A 27,487-nucleotide genomic window follows, 5' to 3' on the forward strand; every position below is an offset into this window, starting at 1 on the left:
GAGAACTACCCAAGCTCCTTGGAGTTCTCTTCACTAAGGCAGAAGATGCTGTACAGACCTTCAGCGTTGGCGTGTTCTGTGCCAGGACGGTGTTCCATCATAAAGTCCATCCCCGGAATGGGTTCTCAACATTCATTTGCATCAACTATCTGAGGGGCCTGTGGTCTGTCACAAAAAGGTAGGGTCTTAGCTTCTTCAGTGCCCAGACCACAGCAAATGCTTCCCTTTCTATGGCACCCAACCTCTGTTACCTGGGGAGTAGTCACCTGCTAAGGAAGACTACAAGCTGGTTTAGGCTATCATTGTTCAGTTGTGAGAGAACTGCTCTCACAATATGCTCTGAAGCGTCAGTCTGCACTACGAATTCCTTGGAGAATTCTGGTGCCTTAAACATGGGCGTCATGCACATGGCTGCCTTCAGGGCATCAAAAGAGTTCTGGTAGGCATCCATCCAGATCACCCTCCTGGGCTGCTTCCTGGAAGTCAACTCTGTCAAGGGGGCAACAATGGCGCCATAGCCCTTGACAAATCTCCTGTAGTAGCTGGTGAGACCTAAAAAGGCTCTCAACAATGTTTGGGCCTAGGCGGCTCCCAAGCCAGAATGGTGTAAATTTTGGCCTGTAGGGGCGCCACTTGTCCCCTACCTACCTGGTGCTCTAAGTACACTAGAGCCTTGCCCGATCTGACACTGACTGGCCTTGACCGTGAGGCCTGTCCTCTACAGGGCCTTCAATACTTCCCAAAGGTGCTGCAAGTTTTCTTCCCAGCTCGAACTGAATACTGCAATGTCGTCCAGGTAGGCAGCACTGAAATCCTCCAGCCCAGCCAACACCTGGTTAAACAACATCTGAAAGATGGCAGGGGCAATCTTCAACCCAAGGGCATCACCCGAAACTGGTAGTGTCCTTCTGGGGTTGAAAATGCTGATCTCACCTTTGCCCTCTCGGTTAAGGCAATCTGCTAGTACAGAGACATCAAGCCAAACGTGCTGAGGCACTTAGCGGCTCCCAACCAATCAATATGAGCTCATTAGCTCGGGGAATGGGGTGCACGTCAGTCCTCATGATGGTGTTGAACTCACAGTAGTCTACACAAAACCGCAGTTCAGGAGTGACACCGGGTCAGCAGCCTTTGGGACCAAGACCACTGGGCTGGCCCAAGGATTGTTGGAGGGCTCTATCACCTCTAACACCGGCAGCTTAAGGCTTCCTCTTTGATGCTGGCCCTGACCCAGTCAGTCAACCAGTAAATCTTGTGTTTCACTGGAGGGCTACCACCAGTGTCCCCGTCATGGGTAGACCAGTGAGTAACACCTGGGGTCAGAGAGAATAGAGTGTCGAACTGCCCCAACAACTGGTGACAGTCTCTCTGCTGCTCTGAGGTCGGTGTAGGGGCGACGATCACACCTTCCACTGACCATCATGCTCCTTGGTAGGCAGGAGGTCAGAGAGAGGTTCACTCTCCTCTTCCACCTCATCATCTGCCATCAAGAGCTTGCTCACCTTGGACCTCTCAGAGTGAGGCTTGAGGCGGTTCACATGAAGGACCATCAAAGGGTTCCTGGGAGTCTACAAATTTACCAGGTAGGTGAAATTACTTTTGCGCTCCACAAACTCAAAAGGCCCAGTCCACTTGTCCTGCAAGGTACAAGGTTCAGCTGGGGCCATGACCCACACTTTCTGGCCAGGCTGATACTCTACCAGAGTGGCATTATGGTTGTACAGCGCTTTATGTGCTCCTGGCTTGCTTCCAGGTTTGCCTGAGTGGGCAATTAGGTGTCTGAAAGCCAGCATTTAGCTAAATACATTCTGGAGAGCCTTCCTGGGAGCGGTCTCCCAACCTTCCTTGACCAAACTTAGAAGTCCTCTCACAGAGTGCCAATACAGAAGCTCAAAGGTACGGAACCCTAAGGACTTCTGTGGTACCTCCCTGTGTACAAAGAGAAGGCATAAGAGGATGTCCCACTTATGCTTCATGGGTTCTGTTAGACCCTTGATCATGCCTTTTTAAGGCTTGGTTGAATCACTCCACCAAAACATTACCTTGTGGCTGGTTAGGAGTAATGACCTTTTAGGTTACATTACACTCCTCCCACAGGGATTTCATATACTTCAACATGAAATTTGTCCCATGGTCAGAAACCACCTCTCTGGGCAAACCCACGAGGGAAAAGATCTACATTAGTGCCCGGCCCACCACTGGTGCCCCCTGTGTCCTGAGAGGATTGACTCTGGGTACCGGGTGGCATGGTCCACCAAGACCAGGATGTACATATTTCCCATGGCTGTCAGGGATCCAGTGGCCCCACAATGTCCATCCCAATGCTTTCATAAGGGGTTCCAACAACTAGAAAATATGGGAGAGGAGACTTACACTTCCTCCCACTTGTACCACTTGCCTGGCAATTTTGGCAAGACCTGCAATGTTCATCTGACTGCCTTCTCATTTGGGGCCAAATAAAGTGGGTGACAAGCCTGTCAAAGGTTATGTCCTGCCCCCAAATGTCCTGCCAAAGGCATGTCGTAAGCCAGACCCAATAGGAAGGTCCTATAGCACAGGGCTACCACCCGCACACAGGTTGACCCATGCTCAGCGACCTTAGGCTCGCTATATAGGAGACCATTCTCCCAGTAAATTAAGTGTGTTCCAGACTAAACACCAACTGCCTGGTGTGCAGTCTGCTTCTGCAAACACTCTAGAGAAGGACATTCCTTCTGCTCCCTGCAGAATTCTTACCTGGTGGGACAACATTCTTGCTGCCAATGGGTCAGCTCAGATAAGTCCTCTAGTTCAGCTACCTGCTCCCCTGTAGGTACTGGGGTGTCCCCCTCAAGACCAGCCTCCTCCCAGACCATGAGAACCTCAGGGGCGGGTTTCCCACACCCCCCCCCTCTCTGGCAACCCAAAAATCTCCAAGTAAGACCTGAGCTCAACATCCTTCTACAAGGACTGCTCCAGGTCGTTACCTAGCAAACAATCTACAGGCATGATAGGGCTTACAACCTCAAGGGACCTGAGACCCCCCTCCATTTAAAGGGAACCTTCTCCACCTTACAATGGTGCTCTGAGTTTTCCACAGCAACTACTTAGCAGAATGCCCAGGGCACTACTTGCTCCTCAAAGACCAGTTGACGTCGGACTGAGGTCACACTGGCTTTAGTATCTCCAAGACCCTCTCCCCTTCTCCCACTGATGGTCACCCAGGCGCTGTATATTTTAGTGTTAGCAGGCAACTGGTTTCCTGGGACTATCTCACAGTCCTCTAGTGAGACGAGGGTCATTTCTACGGGATCCCCCCTTCTTGTGGGTACCCCTCCTCCCCAAGTGCTTCACTAGCCAACACCTTGGTCTGCCCACCAATGGGTGGCTGTGCCCTCTTGGGACACTTGGGGTCCCCCTTCAAGTGACCCACATGCTCACAGGCATAACACTTGTGGGGCCCGGTCTCTGCAGACTTTCCTGAAGAGACCCTTTGTTTCTTATCACCAGGAGGATGTGAACCTTTACCCTGTGTATTATTTTGTGGCCCTTCAGAGAACTCCTGTGCTTTTCCCTTGCCCCCCCCACCTCTTCTGCTAGGAACCCTGCCCACCTTTGGTGGAATCTTCCCTAAATGCCCTCTTTTGGATCCTGGCACTCACCCAGCGGTCCGCTTCCATAGCAAGCTTCCTGGTGTCAGTCAGCTTACTATCAACGAAGTGCTGGCACAGCTCTACAAAACATAGACTAGACAAGTGTTCCCATGCAATTAAATTGTAGGGCCCCTGAAAATCTGTCACATTACTGCCCTTCACTCAGCCATCCAGTGACCTGCAAAAAGAATCTACACATTTGAACCGAGTGTGAGCATCAGTTTTCCTACTGGACCTGAACTGATCCCTGTATTTCTCAGGGGTGTGACCATACCTGGTAAGAAGAGACTCCTTCAAGTCAGCATAGGTGAGGTTACACCCCTTACCCAAAGCCACTAAAGTGTCCCTCTCCTCTTCTGGGAAAAGAGCCCACAATCCTGCACCCCAATTCTTCTCAGGGACCCCACTCATGTGGATAGATGCTGCAAACCCCTGAAACCACATTTGTATGTCATCTCCCTTCGTGAATTCTTTGCCTACATTTTGGGGGATGCACACATTACTGCCTGCACTGAAGAATTTCTGCCACTATCTGTGCTGGACCTACTTCTTAGCTCCAGCTTCATAATTCCACTTTTATGACACAAGATCATTTTCCTTTTCTCCATGGCTATTCTTTTGCCTTCCCTGTCATTCTCCTGACAGAGCTTCTCGAGCCCTTGCCTCCTGCCTGTCCTCCAGCTCCTCTGGGACAGGCCACTGCTGCCTGTCCTGGAGGGCCCCCTCCCAAAAGCACATACCTCCTAGAAATAGGCTTATTTGCCTCCACACTGAGCTCTCCAGACTGCCCACTGGCATGCCTGGCTGCTACCTAGGCCCTCTGCCCCTTTTGAAGCTCCTCTTTCTTTGTGAGGCCACTGATTTGGACTTTGAGGTTTTTGCAAATAGCCTTCAACTCCTTGACATTGTAGGTTTCTAACCTCATCTCCTCAAAGGCCACTACCAAGGATGCAACAGAAGATGCTGTTGATTCAGGCATTATGCAATAGCAAGTTCAAGTAAAACAAGCATTTGCAATGCAATAGGTCTCGCATTTACTAGAGTTTAAGCTATTGGCATTGTAAATGACAATGCCTTTTATTTATGTTTTAAAAACCAAAACATAAATAAAAGGCATTGTTATGCAGAATGCCAATAGCTCAAATTCACGTAAATGCGAGACCTATCGCGTTGCAAATGCTTGTTTTAGTTAATGGTCATACAGTTCTCTATTGCGTAACTTGATAATTTGTCAATGTGAAGCTGCAAGACTTTAGTTTGCCCAAGTTTAAGATACATGAACATCTCAGCTTAGGTTGGTACACAAACTTGTTGTAAACCCTGTTGGGTGTGGATCTTCCTTGAAAGGGTGGTACCATCACCTATTTTTATTCTCACCCATGTATACGAGGAAAGAAGTTATATTGCTTTAAATAAGGTGGGCGGAATACCCAATGTGTCAGTTTCATCCAGAGAAGGTTACCTTGAACACAATCAAATGCTGACTTAAAGTCAATGTAACAAATGTGGTGAGACTTATGGTTTGATTTCGTCTTATCTATTAGGAGAGAGAATGGCTGGATATTTGTTGTCATCCCCGTGCCTCGGGTGAAAACTGTTTGTTTTTGTGGTATAATTGCTTTGTCCTTTACCCATTTCAGTAGTTTATTTAATACTAGAGCAGAAAATACTGAACCTCATTGTAAAGGAGGGCGATCAGTCTGTAGTTTTCCGGTCACTGTCAATCTTCTCCTTTGAAGATATGGTTGATAACTGAGCCCCTCCAAGATTCGGGTATAATTGGAGGATGTATGACACTGTCAAAGACCAAGGTCAATACCTTGGCCCAGAAGATAGGGTTAACTTTGTATCATGCCTGCAGAATGCCGCTGGGCCCTGGAACCCATCTCATCGGCCCGCTCCTATATCTCCTTTAATAATGGAGTGAAGGTTGGCGTAATATTAACAGTTGATTGTGGCATTTTGAAAATTACGGTTGTGGTAGATAGAGCCTCAGTGGTTTTATAAACGTCCTTTTCTTCGGAAGGATTGTTGTTCCTGGTAATCTGTAGAGAAAAACAGGTCGAGAGAATGCCCTGCAGAATGGGTTGCAGTATGTACTGAGGCCCAAGATACAAACATATTTAGATAAGGCAGTAGACAGACCGTTATTAAACTCAGCAAATTGAATATTAAGATCACTTAAGATGGTGAAATTAGCAAAGTTCATAACAAAGGAGCGATAGTGTCAGCCTTTTTTGAAAACCACAGGGCCAGGGGGGTATATTTCTCTGTTAATGTAAGAGAAAACATTATGCCTTCACAATCAGGAATATTTGAGGGTTTAGTGCGACAATTAACAATAATTTTTTTTTAAATGATGGCGATTCCATCTCCTCTCCCTCGACTACGATCTTGCCTTACGATTCTGTAATGTTCTGGACGGGAAACATCCTTTCCAACGCGGTGTTTACACCGCGCGACCTTTACGAAGCAGCCATTACAACGCAATTCATTACTACGACTTGCGCTGGATGGCGCTCTTGCTTAAGGAATAGTTTGATTTTCTATTCCAACACCTTCCTACTGTTACTTGGGCTGGAGTTGGAATAGAAAATTAAATTAATCCACAATCCAGCGCCTTCCAACGCAAGTTGTTGTAATGACTTGCGTTGTGAAAACCGCGTTGTAAAGTACCACGTTCAAAATGATCGCGTTGTACTGACATACATCCATCATGTTCATTGATCAACTCAGAAATGTGCATGTTTGACCAAGGAGCAGCAGTGCACAGAGATAAACCGGAAGTTCAATTAAATACCAACAGTGGTCAGGGGAGGGGCTACGTGGATAATACGTTTAGACAAGTGTTTCCAAGAAGCAAATATTGTCTGCCAAAGATTGTGTCCTCAGTATTGTTTGCACACATCTCACCAACATTTGGGGTTCATGAAAGAAAAAGTTACAACCTTGCAGTTATAACCTGCCCTGATTATGAATAATTGGTAAAGGGAATTTCTCCCTCAAAATATTTCCTTCTGATAATTGATCTGCTTAGCTTTAGGGTATGCCCCATATTGAGATAACCCTAGCAGTAGGGGCGCTTGCATAATTCAAGTGCCTGTGGCTGGCCCCTGCAATTGCGGAGTGCCAACTGGACCCCATTTCTATGCAGTACTATCAATGTGGGTGATTTATGAGGTGAACAGCACAGGGGTCCGCATTTTTCCACCAACCTGCTGAGGGGTGGTTCCATTACCTAGATTCTTGAAATTAGATACGCACGGGTACCAGGCCAAGGTTCCACAAAGATAATGTATCTACTTGTGAATAGTGGGTGTATTTGACAATTTAATATATTGTATGAAATACAAATGTATTGAAATTATTGCATATATATTTTTCAAGTAAATATTGATCACATTTATGATGCAGCTGTAGTTCTATATCAACTATGTTGAATTATACGTAATGAGATTAAATCGAATAGATGCATCCTTTTTGAAGAAAATACATTTGAATTATATCGAAGAGCTTAAAAGTTGTCGAACAGTTTAATACTTTGATCAAAGGTTTCCATACCCTTTGTATTTAGTTTAAGGCGGGCTACTGTTCTTTTATGAGAGCACCCTGGGCAGTGACAGCCTCTCTTGAATAACCCTATTTAATGGTTTTATATCAATAAAATCAGGTTTGACAACAAATGCATTTTTACATAATGGACTGATACTGGGTTAAGACAGCTCTTAAAAAACTCTGCACTGCTTCAGCCACGCGACAAAAACAGGAAACACTGCATCATAAACTAAAGCATACATTTCTTTGACTAGATCATGGCGCTTCCATTTGTTTATGTAGCCCATCGAAGGTGAAAGATGCAGTGCTAAAATGATGGCACCACTAATGCCATAGAAACAGTCACTCTGAAGTGTTTTTCAACCACTCGTCTCGAGAGGGAAGCACATTATAATTAGCTCCCCTTCAGTGTGTGTCCATGCACAGCTATAGAGTGAAATCAGACCGAACGCTGGCGAGCTTTGAGAAACAGATATATTAGCCATGAATACACAGCTCCTCAGAGCACAAGGTCAACAAAGGCTGCAAAGGGAAGTACGCTCTCTAAGGTTCGTTGATTACTTCCAATTACATTTATCCTGCAAACAAATAGCTTCACACGATTGCTTTACAAACAAGCATTAGCAATGCAATAGAACTCGCATTTACGCAAGACCTATTGCTTGCTTCACGGACAACGGTGGGAAACACAGACAACTGGAGTGCGAGCAGGGGGAGGGAAGAGAATGCACAGACAACAGGAGAGCGGTTGGGGGAGGGGGAGAAGGCTTTAACAACAGGAGTGCGGGGGGAGGGGGAGAAGGGGGTGAGAAGGCACAGACAACGGGAGTGTGGGCTGGGGTGAAAAAGGCACAGAAAAAATAGTGCTCACAGTCTAAATAACATGTACTGTACTGTGTAACACTCAAAGTAAAGGGGCCAGTAGCCATGAAAAGGTACAAATGACGACATGCCCATAATAAGGAGGAACTAACAAGCTTCATAATCAGAAGAGACTATTTACGATGGACAAAGACACAAGCCAATGAAAAAAGGGGTTGGCAGGGGACGGGGCTTCCCTCACGTAGTGAACTACCACAGATTGTCCCTAGAGCGGCGCTTGCTCCCTGACTCGAGGCTTCACCTAAAATGATGGGATCAAAAAAAGGCCAAAAGAAACAGTATATGCTACGTAATGGTCTGCAATATGGTAGTCGTGCACATCAATCACTGCAGGTCAAGTGCAAACACAAGTCTCATCGCTGACAACCAATGTTAGAAATGGCTGTCTCTAGATGGCAATGGTTTGCACCTTTATCCAAGTAGGCACCTTTACTTCTAGCCAGGATATGGGTATACACTACTAAAATAATCCTTGCTCACCCCCTTGGTACCTTGGCACGAGCAGTCAGGCTTATCTCAGAGGTGGTGTGTAAAGCATTTGCACATCACCAACAGTAATACAGTAAAAACACTACAAATGGACACCACACCAGTTTAGAAAAATGTACAACACTTTATATTTCAAAACAAGACAATATGCAGTTTGCAAGAATAACCTTAAAAATGCAGTTCCTTGAAGTCAGTAGCTCTTTCCGGGGCTACCGTGGTGCTGAAAACAACATTGCGGTTGCAATGTGATGTAAAGTGGTGCAGCGTGCGGTGCCCTCAAGGTGCGGTGCAGGGAGCGGCTCGGTGACAGTAGTCCAGTGGCATCAGTGAGACCAGGGCTACGGTGCAGAGTGAGGCGGTGCTCGTTGCAGTACTGCCAGATCCCGGTGCAAGCAACAGAGCTGGTTGGTGGGACCTGGCATCGGTTGGCCCAGACTGTGGTGTGCGGCGAGGCGGTGTATCATGAGACTTACGAGCGGTGCCACCAAGCCACGAGGCGATCACAGGCGTCAAAGTCAGTAGGGAGCGATGGCGTCGGTGACACCATGGTGGCAAAGTGAAGTGAGGTGGTGCGAGGTGCGATGCCCACCGGTCAAGGTGCAAGCAGCGGTTGGTGGCAGCGGCGTTCGTTGTTGGCATGAGACCAGGATTGCGGTGCGAGGTGCGGCAGTTCCCTCTGCGGTGCCTTCAGGACACTGAGCCAGCGACAAAGTCGGTTGCTTTTCCCCCTCTGTGACAACTGAAACCACAGTTCCAGAGGCGGTTCCCAGCGGTCGTTGAAGTCTTTGCGGTCCCTGAGACTTCAGAACAGGAGGCAAGCTCTACTTCAAGCTCTTGGAGATACTCAGCAACAAGTTGAGAAAGTTCAGTCCAGTCCTTTCACTGTTCAAAGCAGAAGAAGCAACTGCAGGCCAACTCAACAAAGCAACAACAGAGCAAAGAGGCAGTACTCCTCCTGGCAGCTCTTCCAGCTCTTCTTCCTGGCATGTTTCCTTGATTCCAGCTAGTTCTAAAGTTCAAAGGTTTGCGCCCCAATATTTATACTCAGTTTCTCTTTGTCCTCTTAGGGAAAGAGTATCTGTACTTAGTCCAAACCAGTTTGGTCCTCTCTGGCCCAGCTTCCTGGGAGGAGCTGGACACAGGATTGTCTAAAGTAGACCAGGTCCATTCAGGTGCAAGGAAATCTCCTCCCACTAATCTAAATGCAGCTCAGGTCTATTCGGCCCAGCCCTGGCTCACCCAGGGAAGGCAGGACACACCTCTACTCCCCCCCACCCAGTGGTTGTCTGAAGAGAATACACATCCCCAGCCCCTGTTACTCCAAAGTCACACCGTCTATCTACAAACCCAGTAGAGGCACACTGCATTCTGCAGCACACATAGAAAGAGGAAAACATCTCGCATGATTGTTTTTGTGCAGGAAGCTCTCCCTTCCTGCACAAAAACAATCTCCCCTAAAACGCAGGCACCCTTGCACCTCAGCACAAGGGTGCCTGCTTTGGCACATGGCAGCTAATTGTACACAAGGGCAGGGGAAACTTCAGGGATGCGTCATATTGTTCTAGATATGATACATTCCTGTGCTTTGAAAGTGACGCAGCATTACACAGCAAAATGGCTTTTGGTGCTGGGCTGCGTCACTTTATTGTAAATAAGGCTCCTATGGCCTTATGTATGAAGGCCTTGCACCACTGTTACGTCACTTTTCCCTGAATTAAAAGTGACACTTCTGCGGCGAAAGGCCATTAATAAATAGGGCTCTTAGTCTGTGCCAGTCAGAACAGGCACTAAGACGCTGGGAGTGGGCCAAGCCCAAGAGCTCATTGATTACAGCACCTTCAGCACTCAACCCGACTGAGTCTTGCTGAGTTTCCTCACACAAAGGGTGATATAGCAGGCCGCCTGTTGGTATGGCTGATTAAGCCACAGCCATAACCCATTCTGATCCCTTCCCTCCACAATAGCAGCCAGGTATTGGTCTGTTACCAATGGGAGATAAACACTTCATTCAGGGACTACTATGTTGACTTCCACTCAGAAAGGGGGTCGCCAATTGAAAATGAGTTCATGCATTTTTTAGATGTCAGTCATCTCCACAGCTGACTGGGAAGTGCGGCCATGCTCTGGGGTCTCTATCACAGAGCAAGATCTTAAACAAGCAGTTAGTGCGCAGTTCAGGGGCAAAATGCCGCAGACAGACGGGCTGACTATCAAATTCTGTGCCATGTACCAATCTCTTCTGGTGCCCAAATTACTTATAATGTAAAATGCATCTAAACAGCAGCACAGCTTGCCTCCTTCGACCTAAGTAGCAAAAGTTACATCTATTTAGAAACCAGGCATAAATCCAATAGACATGGATTGGCTTTATACAGGCCACTGTGTATCCTGAGCACAGTACGAAGAAAAAGTAAGAAAAGTACTAGTGGAAAGACTTCTCCTACATATCCCTAAAGTTATCCATATAGACCAGAATGGATTTGTTCCTCATAGGAACACCTCCCTCAATCTGAAATTATTCTATGAAATTCAAGAAGAGGCTCCAGTCCCATGGCCTGACTCAGCATGTCTGGTCCTTTACCTCAAAAAGGCCTTTGATACTATACATTTGGATTATATCTATAAAGTACTCCAGCGTTTCTGCCTGGGTTCACAGTGTATTTCTTGGATACAATTCTCTTACAGTGCCCCCACAGCCAGGCTGAAAACATGTTGGAACATATCTATTCGATAGCAAAGGGGATCATGCAGGGTGCCCATTATCGCCCATATTTTTTACATTAGTGATGTAGCCCTTAGCCTATACAAATAAGGCAGGAGTGTGTGAGATGGGGAATCTCTCTGAGAGGCACCGCACAGGTAATTCCACTTTATGCAGATGAGATGCTGCTATACACAAAGGACATGAAAGTCGACCTAACCCCCTAGCATGCATAGTGAAAGACAATGGGAGGATTGTAAAGTCTAAGGGTTAACTACAGTAAGCCTTGTGTGTATCCATTAGCTCTTTTGCAGTGACAATAAACTGTTAGTTTAGCGGGACACACAATACGCAGGCAACCACTCATCCTTCGCTACCTAAGCATACACCTATACCATGAAAAAGATGATCTAATTGATGGGAATTTTGGTAGGTTTTGCTCAAGACTCTGGCAGAGGCACACCCGCTGATGCTTACTGCATGGACCACAATGCTTTGGGGTAACACGCTGGTAGGACAAGCAGTGTGCCACCAATTGGACTTTCTTTTATATTCAGGCTCCCTTGAGCTGGTGGGGCTGACGAGCCCGGGTTACGCACCTGCGTGCCACGAGCGGTACCGGACCTGAGAATATTTTTTGGCAGCCTACGCAGCACCCCTACATACATGCCTATTCCCTGCTGACGAGAGGTAACAACCTCGAAACACATGACCAGGGATGGCCAACGCGACAGTGATTTTTGCTCAAGACTCTGGCAGAGGCGCACCCGCTGATGCTTACTTCATGGACCACAATGCTTTGGGGTAACACGCTGGTAGGACAAGCAGTGTGCGACCAATTGGACTTAATTTTGGTAGGGCTGTGTGATCCCTGAGGGCCCAAGTGTCATTTTGGTCTAGCCCACTACAGTGGCAGGCATTATTGATGTGGCCAAGATCGTCATGCTACCGCATTTGTTGTATTATTTAACTAATATCCCATTTCCCCTGGTAAGTACACTACTCAGGGACCTGGTTGCATTGTTTGAGTCACTGGTTTGCGGAAATGGCTGGCGGAGGGCACCATGGCTAAGCTCAGATTGCCAACCAAGAAAGGCAGCATGGGAGCCCCAGACTTTAGAGGGTATCATCTAGCAGTCCAAAGTGCTGTGAAGATTCTTGACGATATCCTTGCTTGGAGATGCATCACTCAGCAGCAATTCCGATGGGCTCCGTTGGGCGAGTCGAAGTCCTTGCTGGGATGCATCGGTTCTGAGGGGCTACAATGACAATGCAAATCCCTGTGTTGCAGAAGTCCACACATCAGAGTCGATGCATAGGTTTCGAAGGCGATGCGTCTAGCTGCAGAGGCAATGAACCAGTTCTGCGGGAGATGCCCAGTGCTATGTAAGTGATGTGTTGGTTTTGCTGGATCCATAGATGGGCTGGCAGAGCACCTTCAGGCCCACTTCAAAGGGTACCGGACTGGGTGCCACCACTAGGGAGGGCAAGGCTCATGTATTAGCAGAGTCCAGGTGCTGGGTACAAGGTTGTTGGTAGCCTGTTATGTCCCTGAGGCTTCCCATCAGAAGGCCAAACAACTAGCCCTCTAGGGTCCTGGGTTTAGAGATACAGTCCCAGTACTTCTCACCCAGACAAGAGGGCAGCATGGCAACAGGTCAGCACAGTATGGCAGCATTCCTTTAGGACAGCAGTTCAGCAGAGTAGCAGTCATTTTTAACAGCACATCAGTCCTCCTTCTTGGTGTAGTCCTAAGGTACAGAGCAGTACTGAAGAGTTGGGGCTAAGTGTCTAAGGGTTCAATATTGATACCTGGTTCCCAGGTTTTAAGTGGAAGAAGCTTCCAGATGTTATCACCCTCCCTCTCCCGATGTGTCCGGAATCTCAATCCTCCCTGTCATGGCCCCAGATTGTCTAGGGTCTCAAAAGACTAGTAATAACACCTTTGTAAGAGTGCTCAGGCAGAGCCTTTGTGATGGTCAAGTGTGGTAGGCTATAGCCCCTCCCCCTCATCAACTCAGATTGGACCATCCTACCAACACCTATCTTCCTTTGTCTCACTGTCACACACAAAGACCAACTGCCAATTCTACCTAGTCATGTGACCCAGGATCAGGCTGCAGTCACCAAATGGTTAGGACAAGAAAATGCCATATTTCGCCCTTTTCAAGATTGTGATTACAAATCAGACTTTACCATTAACAAGGGCTTTTAATTACAAATCTTTAGACACCAAACTCAACCCCTCCACCTATTCCTAATTTGAAGTTACAGCTTGTTAAATGTAAAAAGGTAACTCCAATGTTATCCTATGGGGGAGGTAGGCCTTTCCAGCAGTGAAAAATTAATATAGGAGTTTTCCTTTACCAGGACATGTAAAACCTAAATGTACATTTTCTACTTTTCAAATGCACTGCATCCTACCATCTAGGCTGTTCAGGACCTACCCTATGGGGGAATTGTATGTATTACAAAGGAAGTTTTGGGCATGGCAAAGGGTTTATTTTGCCAGGTTGAAATGGCACTTTATACAGCACACACAGGCTGCTGTGGCAGGGCTGAGACTTGTTTAAAATTGTAGCTAAGTGGGTGGCACAACTTTTGCTGCAGGCCCACTAGTAGTATTTAATCTACAGGCCTTGCGTGCATGTAGTAGTGTAGTGTAGTTCCTGTACCCCTTATAGGCTCGGCGCATTGGTATAATATACACTATAGTTTTGACATAGGACTGAGGTCAGTATTTCGAGTACATTAAACTTAATAACTTGTGTGTGCCTGCTAGCTCAGAGGTCACTAGAAACTTCTCGAATGAACAAGAAGGGATTAGTCTCTGACAACCGCATAAACATAACAACTTTGTTTCCCTTAGAATCGGAACAGTTCTTCTCAGAATTGTGGAAACAATAGATAACAGTTTCACTCAGTCAATCATGCATGCTGCGTTTCTACAGAGTTACACAGAAATAGGTAGATGGGTGTTTCAATAATAAAAGGTTTATTGAATAGTCATATTTCTTGTGAAAGAGATATGAGCTGCTACAATCGTAAGACAGAAGGCGAAGTATAATACGCACAGCGTTAGCAGTAAGAAAATAATACTGCAATAGCATGGTTTGTAGCTATGACATATATTCATACAAATACATACATAAATAACACAGGCTAAAATGTAAATACTCATCTGGTGCTTCTAAATAGTTCTACCCCAGTGTACCTAACCTAAGTGTAGCACGAGGTAAGAAGTAGGTGCGGTTTTCTGAAGTATAGCTAGCTATAGTTTGGTTTTGCCAAGAGATGCCAAGAGTCCCTCTAGGTTCTAATCTGCTCCATACCTTAGAATGAGAGAGTTTGGAATCTCTTTCCGGGTCTCCATCTCTAACACTCCGCGAACGGAGTCAGAAACACTTGAGCTGGATTCTCTGCGAGGAGGATGACAGCGTCTGTTTAGTGCATCAGGTGGGGACTCGAATTCCTTCCGAACTTGCCGTGGCGAGCTGTGTAGCCGAGCCGTGCAAGTATACAGCCGTGACTTGCCATGGCAAGTGAAGGTATAATTATATCTCTACGGTGTTTAGGAATGCCAGTATTGACGTAAAAGTCGGGCCGAGGAACATCATGGATGAACCCCTAAGGAATAGATGTTCATGCATAATAAATGAGTTCTTTGAGAAATCAATATTCCAAGCAGGGGAAGTCCTAAAGGCTTAAGAGTCTGGTTTTCCAAGAACTCGTGACGTGGATGAACAGAGGTAGGTGACCATGCCTGTATATGGTTAGCATGGGTAATGCCTAAATAAGGGTTGGATTTCTAGGCCTAAATAAGGGCCATGTGAGTTGTGCCTATATAAGCACATAAATCGGGAAACCTATATACGGTATCTAAATCGACACACAACAGTAGCACTTTACTAGGGACTCAAAAGAAGCGGATAGTGTCCTGGCTTAATAACAAGAAAGCCAGAATAGGGGTATCACTACAGCCCTTGAGGGACAAGTGCGATGATGAGGTTGGTCATGTATTTAATAACAAAGGCTGGCAGGGGGCATTTGAAAATCTGGGGACAGTTTTTCTAAATACTCACTTTAGAAATGCTCAGTTCAATATACTACAAAGAGCTCATCTAACACCTCACAATTTGAGTCAGATCTACCCCAGTGCCCCAGCAACGCACCCCAGATGCGAGAATGAGGAAGCCAATATACTGCGTATGCTATAGGATTGCCCATTGCTGATCCGCTACTGGCAGGCAGTTGTCGTTTACAGAGTAGCATAGTAGGGAAAAGAGAATACAGGACAATCAAGGTCAGTCTAGTAGGTATGCACACACGGTCCAAAAAGAATAAAGTGTCTTCAAATTCATGGACCTGGTATTGCTACTGGCAAAAAGAGCCATTATTAAGAGGTGGAAGGCACACACATCTCCCTCAGTAGATGCCTGGAGGAACGATGTGTTGTATTGGGCAGATCAAGAGGGTAGGGTGCTGCAGAGAGAAAAGCGTAGGGGCCTTCGTACAAAGTGGATATCAGATTCGCTGGGACAAAGTGCTCAACAAGTTTAAAACAAGCAGAGGCAACATAGATAGACCACCTTGAACGATAGAAAGGAGGCACCTTACGCGTGGCTTTATTTGATCTGGCTGTGATTACCCACTGTGCAGCTATGCAAGGATACCTACTGTTGCTCGGAGTAAGACTCCTTAAATGCACTAACTATACAGTTCCAAAGTAGCCTCAACTTGAAGAAGCCCTGTTGATGCCAAACATGGCTGACTCCATAGCCAGCTTTATTGACCAGTTGAACTACAATAAGCCCATACCGGTGGGCCACTGCCACACACGACTGTGGTGTGGCCCCTGGAAAGGAAAGATGGGGTATGAATAGGGAGGGGCGGGGAGGGAGGAAATTAGTTATGTTTAACGCATCACAGAGTATTAATGTATCAAGAACTAGGCTGTCTGAGATGAGATATGTAATATTTGACAGTTACTAATCTGTGTTTGCTGTCTTTGTTAAAATGCTAATAAGCATGTTAAAAAAAACTTTGAGGCCCTATTCATAAAAAAAATCTACACCAGTTGGTTTATACCCACCTACATTTAGGTGTAGGTTAACACATTCTAGTAGCACTCTAGTGATGGTGGAAGAGTGGCACCTTTCCTCGATTACACAGAAGTGTAAGTTGTTACTGATGCATAATTGCACATGGGCTACAAATATGCATGTTTAAATGTTTACCAAAAGTGCTCTTGCTATCTTTTTTCCACTTGGAAATATTTCACCTCCTTTACCACCTTTAATTTTGGGGCAGCTTTCTGTATGTAACTATCCTAGAAAAGGATTTACTGCGTCTTTCCCTGGGGTTAACCTCCAACTGTTTATACAGGTTGAATGCACTTAGAAAAGTCACTGAGTAACCACAAAACACAGTGTTGTAGATGTGCAAACACGTTCTAGAGTATCCCCTCCCTGGAATGCCTACGTGCCTCCCGAAATGAAGAATTACGGCAGATTACTCTCAGGTACATCCTACTTGTGTGACATTAACTGCTAATAAATAGATGTAATCGTGTAAGTTACCAGGTGTTGGCTAAAATGTTTGTTTCATCACTCTTAAATGATTGGCGCTTGTGTGTTGAATTTACATGCACAAATGACTTTGTGAATCAAGCCCTCTATATCAAACCTGTATCTGTTAGTGCCATTGCGCATGTTGTGCCCACTGCATTCACGGCCCCCAAAATAATAAGAGAATTTTGGAAGTAGAGGCTTTCCCTTAAGTTTTAAACCGTCTATTCTCTCTTTCTCCGCCACAGCTAAAGAGCAAAGTTGAATTGAACAAATACGTGAAGACCATCCCACTGCCCTCAGCCAGTAGGAAGGTAAAAGTGGCTGATAATTGCAATGTAGCAGGCTGGGGGAAAACTGGACTAAACGAGTCGTATCCAGACAAGCTGCAAGAAGTGAACTTGAAAGTTGTTCCTGGGAAAGCATGCAAGAATTTCTCCAAGGGCTTTGATGAAGAGTCCATGATCTGTGCTGGAGATCGCGACGTTGCGGCATCATTCAAAGTAAGTGTTGTTTATCAAGAGGAAATATTGCCAGTGATATGTACATGATATCGCAAATGGACAGTGATCAGTATGTGCCAATTATGACTGTAGCAAACCTTGACAACGTAAAAAAAACAGCACAGATATGGACCTAATTGTTATTGTACTGAGAGGTAAGTGATCTGTGTTGATCTTTGTATTTACCTGTTGTATTATTAAAATCATCAAATTAGTTTGTTTTTTGATGAACACACAATCACTACTCCTCTTCTGAAAAAACATTCAGAATCAAAGACACTGGTGAAATCAGTCTTAGTCCTTGGTTTAAAAAAAATCCAATTCACAAAAAACGTCTATAGCAGTAGTGGTCTGCAAGAAGTAAACATCAACATATGTTAAACACAGATTTCTTTTTTATACACATTAAAAGATCCCTCCTTAATTTGATTTGCTAAACCACAGACTAAATGGAGAAAATTAACAAGATTGTTTTTATGGACAGCCCATACTTACATATGGGCGATAGATTAAAATCCTTTTCTTTGCCACATTTTCTGATGAGGTAACAGTGGTAAATTGCCTCATAATCAAAATGTTTTCTGTAGCTGTGTTGCTAGATAAGTATGACTTTCTACATGTAATGGTGAATAGAGGCACATATGTGAGTATTGTAGACTTGGTATTTGTTTCAAGTATTCTTTTCTAAGTAATACGTTTTTGCTTTTACTAATCTTCATATATCCTGATATACATCTCTACATGTACCCTGATCACATTAGCATCACCACTCATATAATCCCGGGAATGGGGGTGCAGAAAGCGCCAGCCATCAATCAGTCCCAACTCACTCACCATGCGTTGGGTATCAGTAGAGAACAGACCAGCCCCAGATCTCTGAGCATGAGAGCTGTCCAGGTCCCTGTCCCAGATCAAATTAAAATCTCCAAGAAGAAACAAGTGCCCCTCAACAAAGTCCCCAACCCTGCGCAGCAGATCCTGGAGGAAGCTGTTTTGTCCCGCATTGGGGACATACACCACCACAAAAGAGCACAGCCTACCATGCAGGATCCCCTTGACCATCAACCAGCGGCCTTCCTTATCGCAACTCACCCCCATAGGCTGAAAGTGAAGGGACGCTCGGAACAGAAGGGCCACCTCCCTGTGTTTAGTGGAGGCAGAGGATCTGTAAATGAGGGGGAAATGTCTATGTCGTAGTTGAAGCTCATCCTTGCGTGCCAAGTGGGTTTCCTGGAGGCCCACCACATCTAGTTGATGGTCAATCAGGTATTTCCAAATTTTCTGACGTTTTTGCGGGGAGTTCAGACCTTTCTCATTCCAAGTACCAATACTAACAGGCATAGCTACACCCGGATTCCACTCTCGCTGCCCCCACCATGTCAATGGGCTCCAGTCGTCCTCCCTCCCCACCCGCCTGAATCCCCCCCGCACCTCTTCCCCAAATCTCCTGCTGCTGGCATGCCGCACCCTCTGCCCGAGCAAGTCCCAGATCCAGGCCCCAGGGGGCATCGGAGGCTCAGTCAACAGCTGGATTAGACCAGCACTCTCAGAACCAGGAGTAGAGGTAGCCCCACGGTCGAGGCCCAAGCCGATAGGGCGCCCAGGCGGCACAAAAACAAACGTAACAGTCGCACCAAACCACACATTCCGGTCACCACCACCCCCTAACGTATCCCCAAGTCCTTCCCCATGTCCCCCCCTCCCCACACCCTCAACATACCCTCCCGGAGCCCGCTCCTCCCAAAAAGCCATAAAAGCTCCCATCAATTCGTTGGTAATGGAAAGAAGTAAAACAAACAGTAACAGTGAACATAACTGTCCCCTCATGTGGACGGTTGTAGCCGCCTGTAAGGGGCGGGGGAAGGGCACCAGTAGGTGTGCCCTCCGAGTGTCGGACCGGGGTGTCTCCCCAAGAGTACAAAAGCACCCACAGTACCTTATGGAGAAGGGCCCCTCCGGCGCCCTGCAAGTTCCGCTGCAAGGCTCAAGCTGCTCCGGAGCTAGCCTGTGATGATGGCACCGTGACAGATGTGACAGAGGCGACCGCCGCCCCCCTCTCCTGCAAGCTGGTCGTATGGTCAGGTCTCCTCAAGGTCGTTTCCTGCCCCACCCTATGCCAGGACAGGGACCGCCGCCTCCGCCGCACTGGGGAGCCCCCGCCACCGGGGGAGGGGGCCGCATCATCAAGGCCCAGGAGATCCCTCGCCGCCTGGAGAGATCGGACCTGCACCAATCTGTTCTGCCATCGAAAAATGAGGTGAAAGGGGTGGCCCCAGGAGTAGGACACATTCTGTTCTCGTATAAAGGCGGTTATAGGGCGAAACTCGCATCTCTTTTGGAGCGTCGAAACTGCCAAGTCCTGAAACAGCTGGGGGCGGTGGTCTCGAAACTGCAATGAGGGGGTCTCCCGTGCCTTTCGGAGAATGCGCTCCTTCAGTTGGAAGTCGTGGACGCAGACCAGAATATCGGGGGGGACGCCCCCCCGCGCCTAGGCAGGCCGACCCTGTGGACTCTGTCCATTCTGATGTCGCTCACGTCCTCATCATTAAGATCTGCAGGAAGAGCGCTCTCACATATTCCCGTAGGTCTTCAGCTTCCCCGTCACAAGGCACCGCTCGAATGCGGATGTTGTTCCGGCGGGAACGGTTCTCCAAGTCCTCCGCATGCGTCTGGAGGTCCAGATTCTGTTCCGTGAGTCGAATCACGTCTTGCTGCAGCTGGTGCACATCGCTCGCCATGCTCAGATCGTGATCCTCCAGAGTCGCCACCCGCTCACCGATGCCATCCACATCTCTCCGCACCTCGCGGAGGTCCGAAGCCAGCTGAGAGTGGAGGTCAGAGATATCCTCTTTAATGGAAGCAAAAAGTTCCGACATGAAGGCCTCAGTTGCGGGAGCCTCATCGTCCTGTGGCTTGGGCGATCCGCTGGGCCCAGGAGACACCGGCTGCTGGGCTCCCTTCTGGGGCGCTTACTTACCAGGCTTCCCTTTACGCTGCGTAGTAGACATGGCGGCGCCGCTGGGTCTCCCACCCTTCCGACGGTCAGGCCGCACCCTTTCAAAGCTCAGCTTCCGATCTTAGTGCAAAATGCAAGGTTCCCTTGCGGAGTCCGTTAGCCAATTCGCCACCGGCAACAGGCCCACCGCCACGAGGGGTCCCCCTGCGCCTCCCTATGCGACCACTGCAAGGGAGGGGCTCAAAACTGGCAGCCCCACCGGTCACCGCGGTCGGCAACAAGTCACCGGGCCGCAGCAGGCCGCAGGGGGGGAGCCAAGCGTTGGCAGCTCTCTCTGGCACCGTGAAGTCCTTCAGCCCAAACGAACCCGGCAGGACCGAGCCCGGAGCTGAAGGCCACCTCTATAGCACCCAGCCTCGACTCAGGCCCGAGGGGACACCGCAGCAGGAGACCCAGGTCACTCTCGGCGCGTGCCGCGTCCGGGGCACGTCCCAGGCCTATTGTCACGTTCAGTGGGGTGTGCTGGTCGCCGATATGAGAGTATCTCCTCCAATCGTTAATGCGCCAGTATGCCTCGCAAGGCAGTTCCTTCGTCTACTGGGCCGCAAATCCCCGGCCTCGCGTGTTCGCAGAGGTGGTCCCTCCGAGTGCTGCCAGTCACGCCAGGTCGGCACAGGTGCAGGAGTAGCGGCAGCCGGGGCCGCCTCTCCCCGCGACCGCGCGACAAGTCTTTTAGCGCTCCCTGGGGCGAGCCCCCCAGCGACTAGGCCGCAAATCCCCGGCCTCGGGTGAAGTTACCAGCCGGGACCCACCTCTCTCAGCCGGCTCCGCTGCTCAGACCGCCCCAGCCGCGGGAGTCCCGGTACCGGCGAAGCCCGTCTGCCAGTCTCCGCGTAAGGCTGCGGGCCTCTCAGCAGACCACGGGGCAAGGGTCGCGGGTTGCGATGGCGGAGCTCCGGAGGTATCGCAGAGCCGCCCGCTCAGAGGCCCTCGCGCTCAGGGGAGCAAAGTCGCCGCTCCCGCCGCTGCCGCACTCCGGGCAGCCAGAGACACCGGAAGGGTGTCGCTCGAGTTCAGGTCGCCTCACGGGGGCCCCCAGGCCAGTCCGAAGGTAAGCTGTGTGCCCGGGGAGGGTGCTGGACAATGCTGATGTTGCGTGGCGCCGAGGGACCTGGAAAGGCGTCCTACTCCGTCGCCATCTTGGACACGCCCCATTTTTATTGTTTTTGATTATTATTGCTTTAGTTTATACTACCTTGCGTGGCAGTACTATTTTGTAATGCATTGAGAAAATTCAATAAACAGAATATATATATATTTTTTTAAAGGTCTAGTAGGTTTTGCCTGTAAAACGCTCAGCTCAACCCTGTGTAGCTGTGGCACTGAGCAGTAAGGCTTACACAAAGGAAAAAGTGTAAAGCATTTACACATCACCAAATAAATTGAAGAAGAAATCGACACAACACTCAAGAAATCTGACACCAATTTATATAACTAGACTGTATTTTTCAGAATTTAGACACTAGAACAAAACATATCAACTGGAGGGCCCCAAAGATATTGATTTTGCAAGCAATAATACATTCGAAAAACTTCCCTTAACCGTGAACAAGCCTTAGCAACTTTTTCAAATATACTTGGTTAAGTGTCAATGTTGTTGATTAGAATTACTTAGGGTGCCCAACTCCAGAAGGAAGCTAGTCAGGGGGAGCAGCCAGGCCCTCAATTCTTGTCTGGAGGAAGTTTCTAGGTGGATGGGGGCATCCCACCTTAAGCTCAATGGTAAAACGACTGAGCTCATGATCCTGGGCAATCCTTCAAGCTTTACATGGAGCACCATGTGGCCAGCATGTATGGGCCCAATCCTGGCCCCTAAGACCGAGATAAAGAGTTTTGGCATCTGGTTAGAACAGAACTTGACACTCATGGTGCAAGCTAGGAAGACGGCGGCCACTTGTTATGGCCCGCTTAGGATAGCCCGCAAAGTGCTTCCTCTTCTCCCTTCCCAGGCCCAAAAAATATTAATCCAATCACTGATACTCTCTAGGATAGACTATGGAAACGCATTATACGTGGTGGCCCCAACCGCAGTAGTTACGAAACTTCAAACTGTTCAAACTGCGCAGCCAAACTGCTGTTGGGAGTATCTAATCGCCTATCGGCAAAATCTGCACTTCACTCCCTTTATTGGCTACTGGTGAAAGAAATAATTAGCTTTAAGGCTCTCTGTGTTGTCCACAAGTCCCTGCAAGGTGCAAGGGAATGGACCACCGATAAACTCGACCATGATCCACCCCTATAAGGCCAACAGGAAACTGCGCTCGGATGAGCTTCATCTGGTCGAAGTTCCAAGGATCAAAAAGGCCAGAAGTGGTGGCCGACTTTTTTCGTATAATGCAGCCAAACTCTGGAACACACTGCCATTGTATCTACACAGGGAATTCCGCAAGCAGCTGAAGACACTACTGCTTCCCTAAGTCTTCTGCTATCGGTCACTAGTCTTGCCCACTGCAGGGATGCCCCCGGATAGCCATGCGCTATATAAACATGTCTTTCATTTCATTTCATTCATTTCAAGAACAGTTACCTACACAGAGGAAGCAGTCCTCCAGCAGTTCCACGCACTTTATCCACTTTGCAATGGATTCCTATGGAGTGGCTGTGATGCAAAGGATGAAGGATGCTGAAGATTCTCCAAGGATGCTGTGAACATGGTGTAATCAACAGGGTCTTCCTGTAGGGATTGCTTTATCCACTAAGATGGTGAGGGGTCCTGGTTGCATGGTTGATGTCCCGCAGGGCAGTCCTTCTTCGGATCTTCTTCCAAGTTGTTTGAGATCTGTGGTCTGAGTATCAGGGGTACCTTTTGGGGCTAACAGCTTAGTGACTTTCTGCAGGATTCAGGTAACACCTCCCTGGCCAACAACTCCTCATTGTTCTCCTTCCTGAGAACTGTGGGCATGCCTCTCAAGGAGAGCAGAAGTCTGTCTTGTGGAACAGACTCTGTGTGTGCCCGGGAAGACACATAAGAATTGAAGGGAACAAACTGGCAGCTTCGTAAAAACTGCACACTGCAGCAAGTTACATTAATTTGAGATACAATTCAAGCTTAATGTATTCAGTTGTTTGATAATATGGAGTGCCCGTTTAGGTCGCACCATTCAGCTGAGGGGTCCGCATGTAATCCTGTACTCAACAATTGGGCAACCAAGTATTTCCCTAGTAAAAATTGTGTTTTTGCATGTCTATTGTCAAGACATGTAAATTACATGTCCTGCCTGTGTCATATGTGGCACTCTGCCTTACGACTCGAAAGGCCTGCCAGACAGGTGACTTACATGGATGTACAGAGGAAATAGTGAATTTGCCATTGCTTCTAATGACAAAGTTGGGCTAGCAGTACAGGACTGCTCTGCCTGCCTGTAGTGGCAGACCGGGGGACTCATTTTCCTTGGGGGACCTCCAGCGTGGACAACCAGTGCTGCAAGCCCTGGGGTACCCCTCTAACTTGCAGTTCCTGGATACCAGCGTACCATACACTAGGGACGTACAGCTGAGTTAGCCATTTCCAATTGAGTACAGCCAATGCAACATAAACTTTAGGGTCAGGCCTGAGCGCTGAGTTCTGATCAGCAGGCCAAAGTGCACTTTCAGAGTCGTACAACCAGAAGCATTAGTTGAAAAACTTGGGGGTGACTATACATAAGGGGGCATTTATTACACACACATTATCCACTTCAGTCCAATTTAAGGCTTGATGAACCTGACTCCTTCCATTTTGGAAGATTGTATTTTATGTCTGACTTGACGTGATGGATTTCTTTAAAGTAAACATATTATTTATTTTTTGACACTCAGGAAAAAAGCCTGCACACAGAATGGACACAGTATGTGGCTGCCTAGTGGTTTGCCTAGTGGTTTGCAGTAAACTAGTGATGTACACCAATCACTGTGGGTCAAGTACAAATACAAGTTCAATCCTCACCGCTGAGCATCAATCTTAGAAATGGGAGTCTCTAGTTTTAGAGGTAAGTACCTTTGTCCAAGTAGGGACCCTTGTTTTTAGTCAGGGTAAGGATGATACACACTTTAGATAAGCCCTGCTCACCCCCTTGATAGCTTGGTACAAGCAGACAGGCTTATCTAGGGTGACAAACTGGCATTGGTGCAAATTCAGGACAGTGAGTGTAAAAATTCAGGACAAAGGGTCAAAATTCAGGACACAAATTCAGGACAGGAGGTCAAAATTCAGGACAAAACTTCAGGACAATAGGTAAGTTTTACAGACACATCAGAGGTCGCGCAATAGTATATAAGTAAGCCCAGCCATTTCCAAACATATTCAACCATTTGCAAACATATCCATCATGTATCCTTCCATCTATCATTTCACTCATCCATCCCTTCATCCATCCTTTCATCCATCCTTTCACTCATCCTCCATTATCCATCCATCCATCCATCCACCCTTTCACCCTATCCATCTGTACACTTATCCATCCACTCTTCATCCCATCCATCCATTCACTCATCCATCCAGCCATTTACCCTTTCACCAATCCAGCCATCCTTTCACTTACTAATCCTTCCACCCATCCACTCTTTTAGTCATCCATCCATCCTCCCTTTCGCTCTCCATCGACCCTTTCACTTAGCCATCCTTCCTTCCATCCATCCATCCCCCCACCCATCCATCCATCCATCTACTCATCCACTCATTAATCCATCCATTGACCCTATCACTCATCCATCTATCATTTCACTCCTTCACACATCTATTCATCCTTTTGTCCATCTACCCTCCCTTTCACTCACTCATCCATCCTTATATCCACCCTTTCACTCATACGTCAATTCATTCACCCTTGCACTTATCAATCCATCCATCATTTCACTCATCCACCCACCCACCCATCATCCACCCATCCACCCATCCATCTACCCATCCACCCACCATCCACCCACCCACTCATCCATCCTTTCACCCACCCACCATCCAATCCACACATCCATCCTTTCACCCACCCACCATCCACCCACCCACCAACTCATCCATCCATCCTTTCACCCATCCACTCATCATCCATCCATCCTTTCACCCACCCACTCATCATCCATCCATCCATCCACCCACCCATCATCCATCCTTCCCCTCATCATCCATCCATACTTCCCCTCATCATCCATCCATCCTTTCCCTCATCATCCATCCATCCTTTCACCCACCCCCTCATCATCCATCCATTCCCTCATCATCCATCCATCCATCCTTCCCCTCATCATCCATCCATCCATCCATCCTTCCCCTCATCATCCATCCATCTTTTCACCCACCCATCCATCCATTCATCCATCCATTCTTTCACCCACCCATCCATCCATTCATTCTTTCACCCACCCATCCATCCCCTCATCCATCCTTCCCCTCATCCATCCATCCTCCCCCTCATCCATCCTTCCCCTCATCCATTCATCCTTCCATCCATCCTTCCCCTCATCATCCATCCATCCATCCTTTTCCCTCATCATCCATCCATCCTTTCACCCACCCATCCATCCATTCATCCATCCATTCTTTCACCCACACATCCATCCATTCATCCATTCTTTCACCCACCCATCCATCCCCTCATCCATCCATCCTTCCCCTCATCCATCCATCCTTCCCCCAGCCATTCTTCCCCTCATCCATCCATCCATCCCCTCATCCATCCATCCATCCCCTCATGCATCCATCCATCCTTCCCCTCACCCATCCATCCTTCCTTCCCCTCATCCATCCATCCCCTCATCCATCCTTCCCCTCATCCATCATCCAGGTACCCTTCCACCCACACATCCGCTATTTACATTTTCTCTCATCCATACTTCCCCTCACTCATCAATCCATCCATCCTCTCTCATTATCCATTTATTCAATCTTTCATTCATCCATTCACCCTTTCACTAATTCATCCAGCAATTCACCCATCCCTTCACTTACTCACTCGCCCACCTTTTCATATTCATTTTGAGCTAAGCCCTTTTGAGAAGAGGCCCATCAAGAATGTCACCCTCGCTGCAGGGGCCGTTCCAGGACTGGGACAGAAGCCACCCAGGGCGGAGACAGGATCCACCACAGGGGGGGACAAGAGTCATCACAGGCGGGGGGTGGACTGGAGCCAACACATGGGGGGACAGGAGCCATCACTGAGGGGAGGGCAGGAGCCATCACAGGAGAGGGAACAGGATCCACCAGGGTGGGCACAGGGGTGGGCATGCAGTATTCTAGTATCATCTTGGGCTCCTCGCCCCCTCCTGCACAAGACAACGAAAAGACAGGCTCTCTGTCCAAAATGCCATCCCCCACTGTGATGTACAGTACTTACAGGAGATACTCCAAGAGAACTGATTGAACTGATTGTCCTCCACACTTTGTTAATCAGTGTGGGTGCGATTGTGCCATTTCTTTATTTTATTACATTATAGACTGCATGTTTGAAGAACGGAGGTTTGCTTACAATTTAGTGACAGTAATTAAGCTCTGTGACGAGAGAGAACCACGTGCTGCCTCTGTGTAACCTGGCCGAGTCGAGGATGTTTGGGGCCCTGGGTAGAAATGGAATGTGTGAGGCCCCCTCTAAATTGCAGAGACCGACGCATTCAGGGCTGTTGTTTGCATCTGAATTGATGCCCCTGCTCCTGAAGCTGCAGCCCCTCCCTCTCCGTCACCTTCGAGCACCTCTTAACAGGTCATCAAGGGCTGGAGGTGTGAGGGTTGCCATCCCGCTGTGCCTCTCCAATGCTGCTGAGTATCTGAGGAGCTTTGGTGCAGCATCGGAGTGAAGAAGGGAGGTGCAAGCTGTGGCCGGTTAAAATTACGGACAAATGGCGTCCGTTAAAGAATCCTTCACGGACAACGGACAGACGGCCGAAATTAGGGACTGTCCGTGAAATTTACGGACGGTTGGTCACCCTAGGCTTATCCCAAAGGCAATGGTTAAAGTATGTGTACCCAAACACACAGTATCAAAGTGAAAACACCACAAATGCACACCACACCAGTTAAAAAAAATAAAGTATGTTTATCTAAACCAACAGCCAACATGCATGTATCAAGATGTGACTTTTAAAAGATTTCAAGCAACTTCATCCATAGAAAACTATAGATGTGTGATTTTACACCAAAGTACCTGCAGATGCGTCAAAGTTCACAAGGCCAA

At 47.8% G+C, this 27,487-nt stretch overlaps 1 protein-coding gene across 1 annotated transcript in view; it reads left to right on the forward strand.

Annotated features, from left to right (window-relative positions):
* The window catches only part of LOC144755655 (granzyme-like protein 1), a 210,604-nt gene that overhangs the window by 148,132 nt on the left and 34,985 nt on the right, over window positions 1–27,487 (forward strand). The window contains exon 4 of the mRNA XM_078644814.1: window positions 17,075–17,329. Coding sequence (XP_078500940.1) covers window positions 17,075–17,329 — 255 coding nt within the window. The remainder of the gene's footprint in view (window positions 1–17,074; window positions 17,330–27,487) is intronic.

This window comes from Lissotriton helveticus, chromosome 5_1 (genome assembly GCF_964261635.1).
Source record: "Lissotriton helveticus chromosome 5_1, aLisHel1.1, whole genome shotgun sequence".
NCBI classification, from domain to species: Eukaryota; Metazoa; Chordata; class Amphibia; order Caudata; family Salamandridae; genus Lissotriton; species Lissotriton helveticus.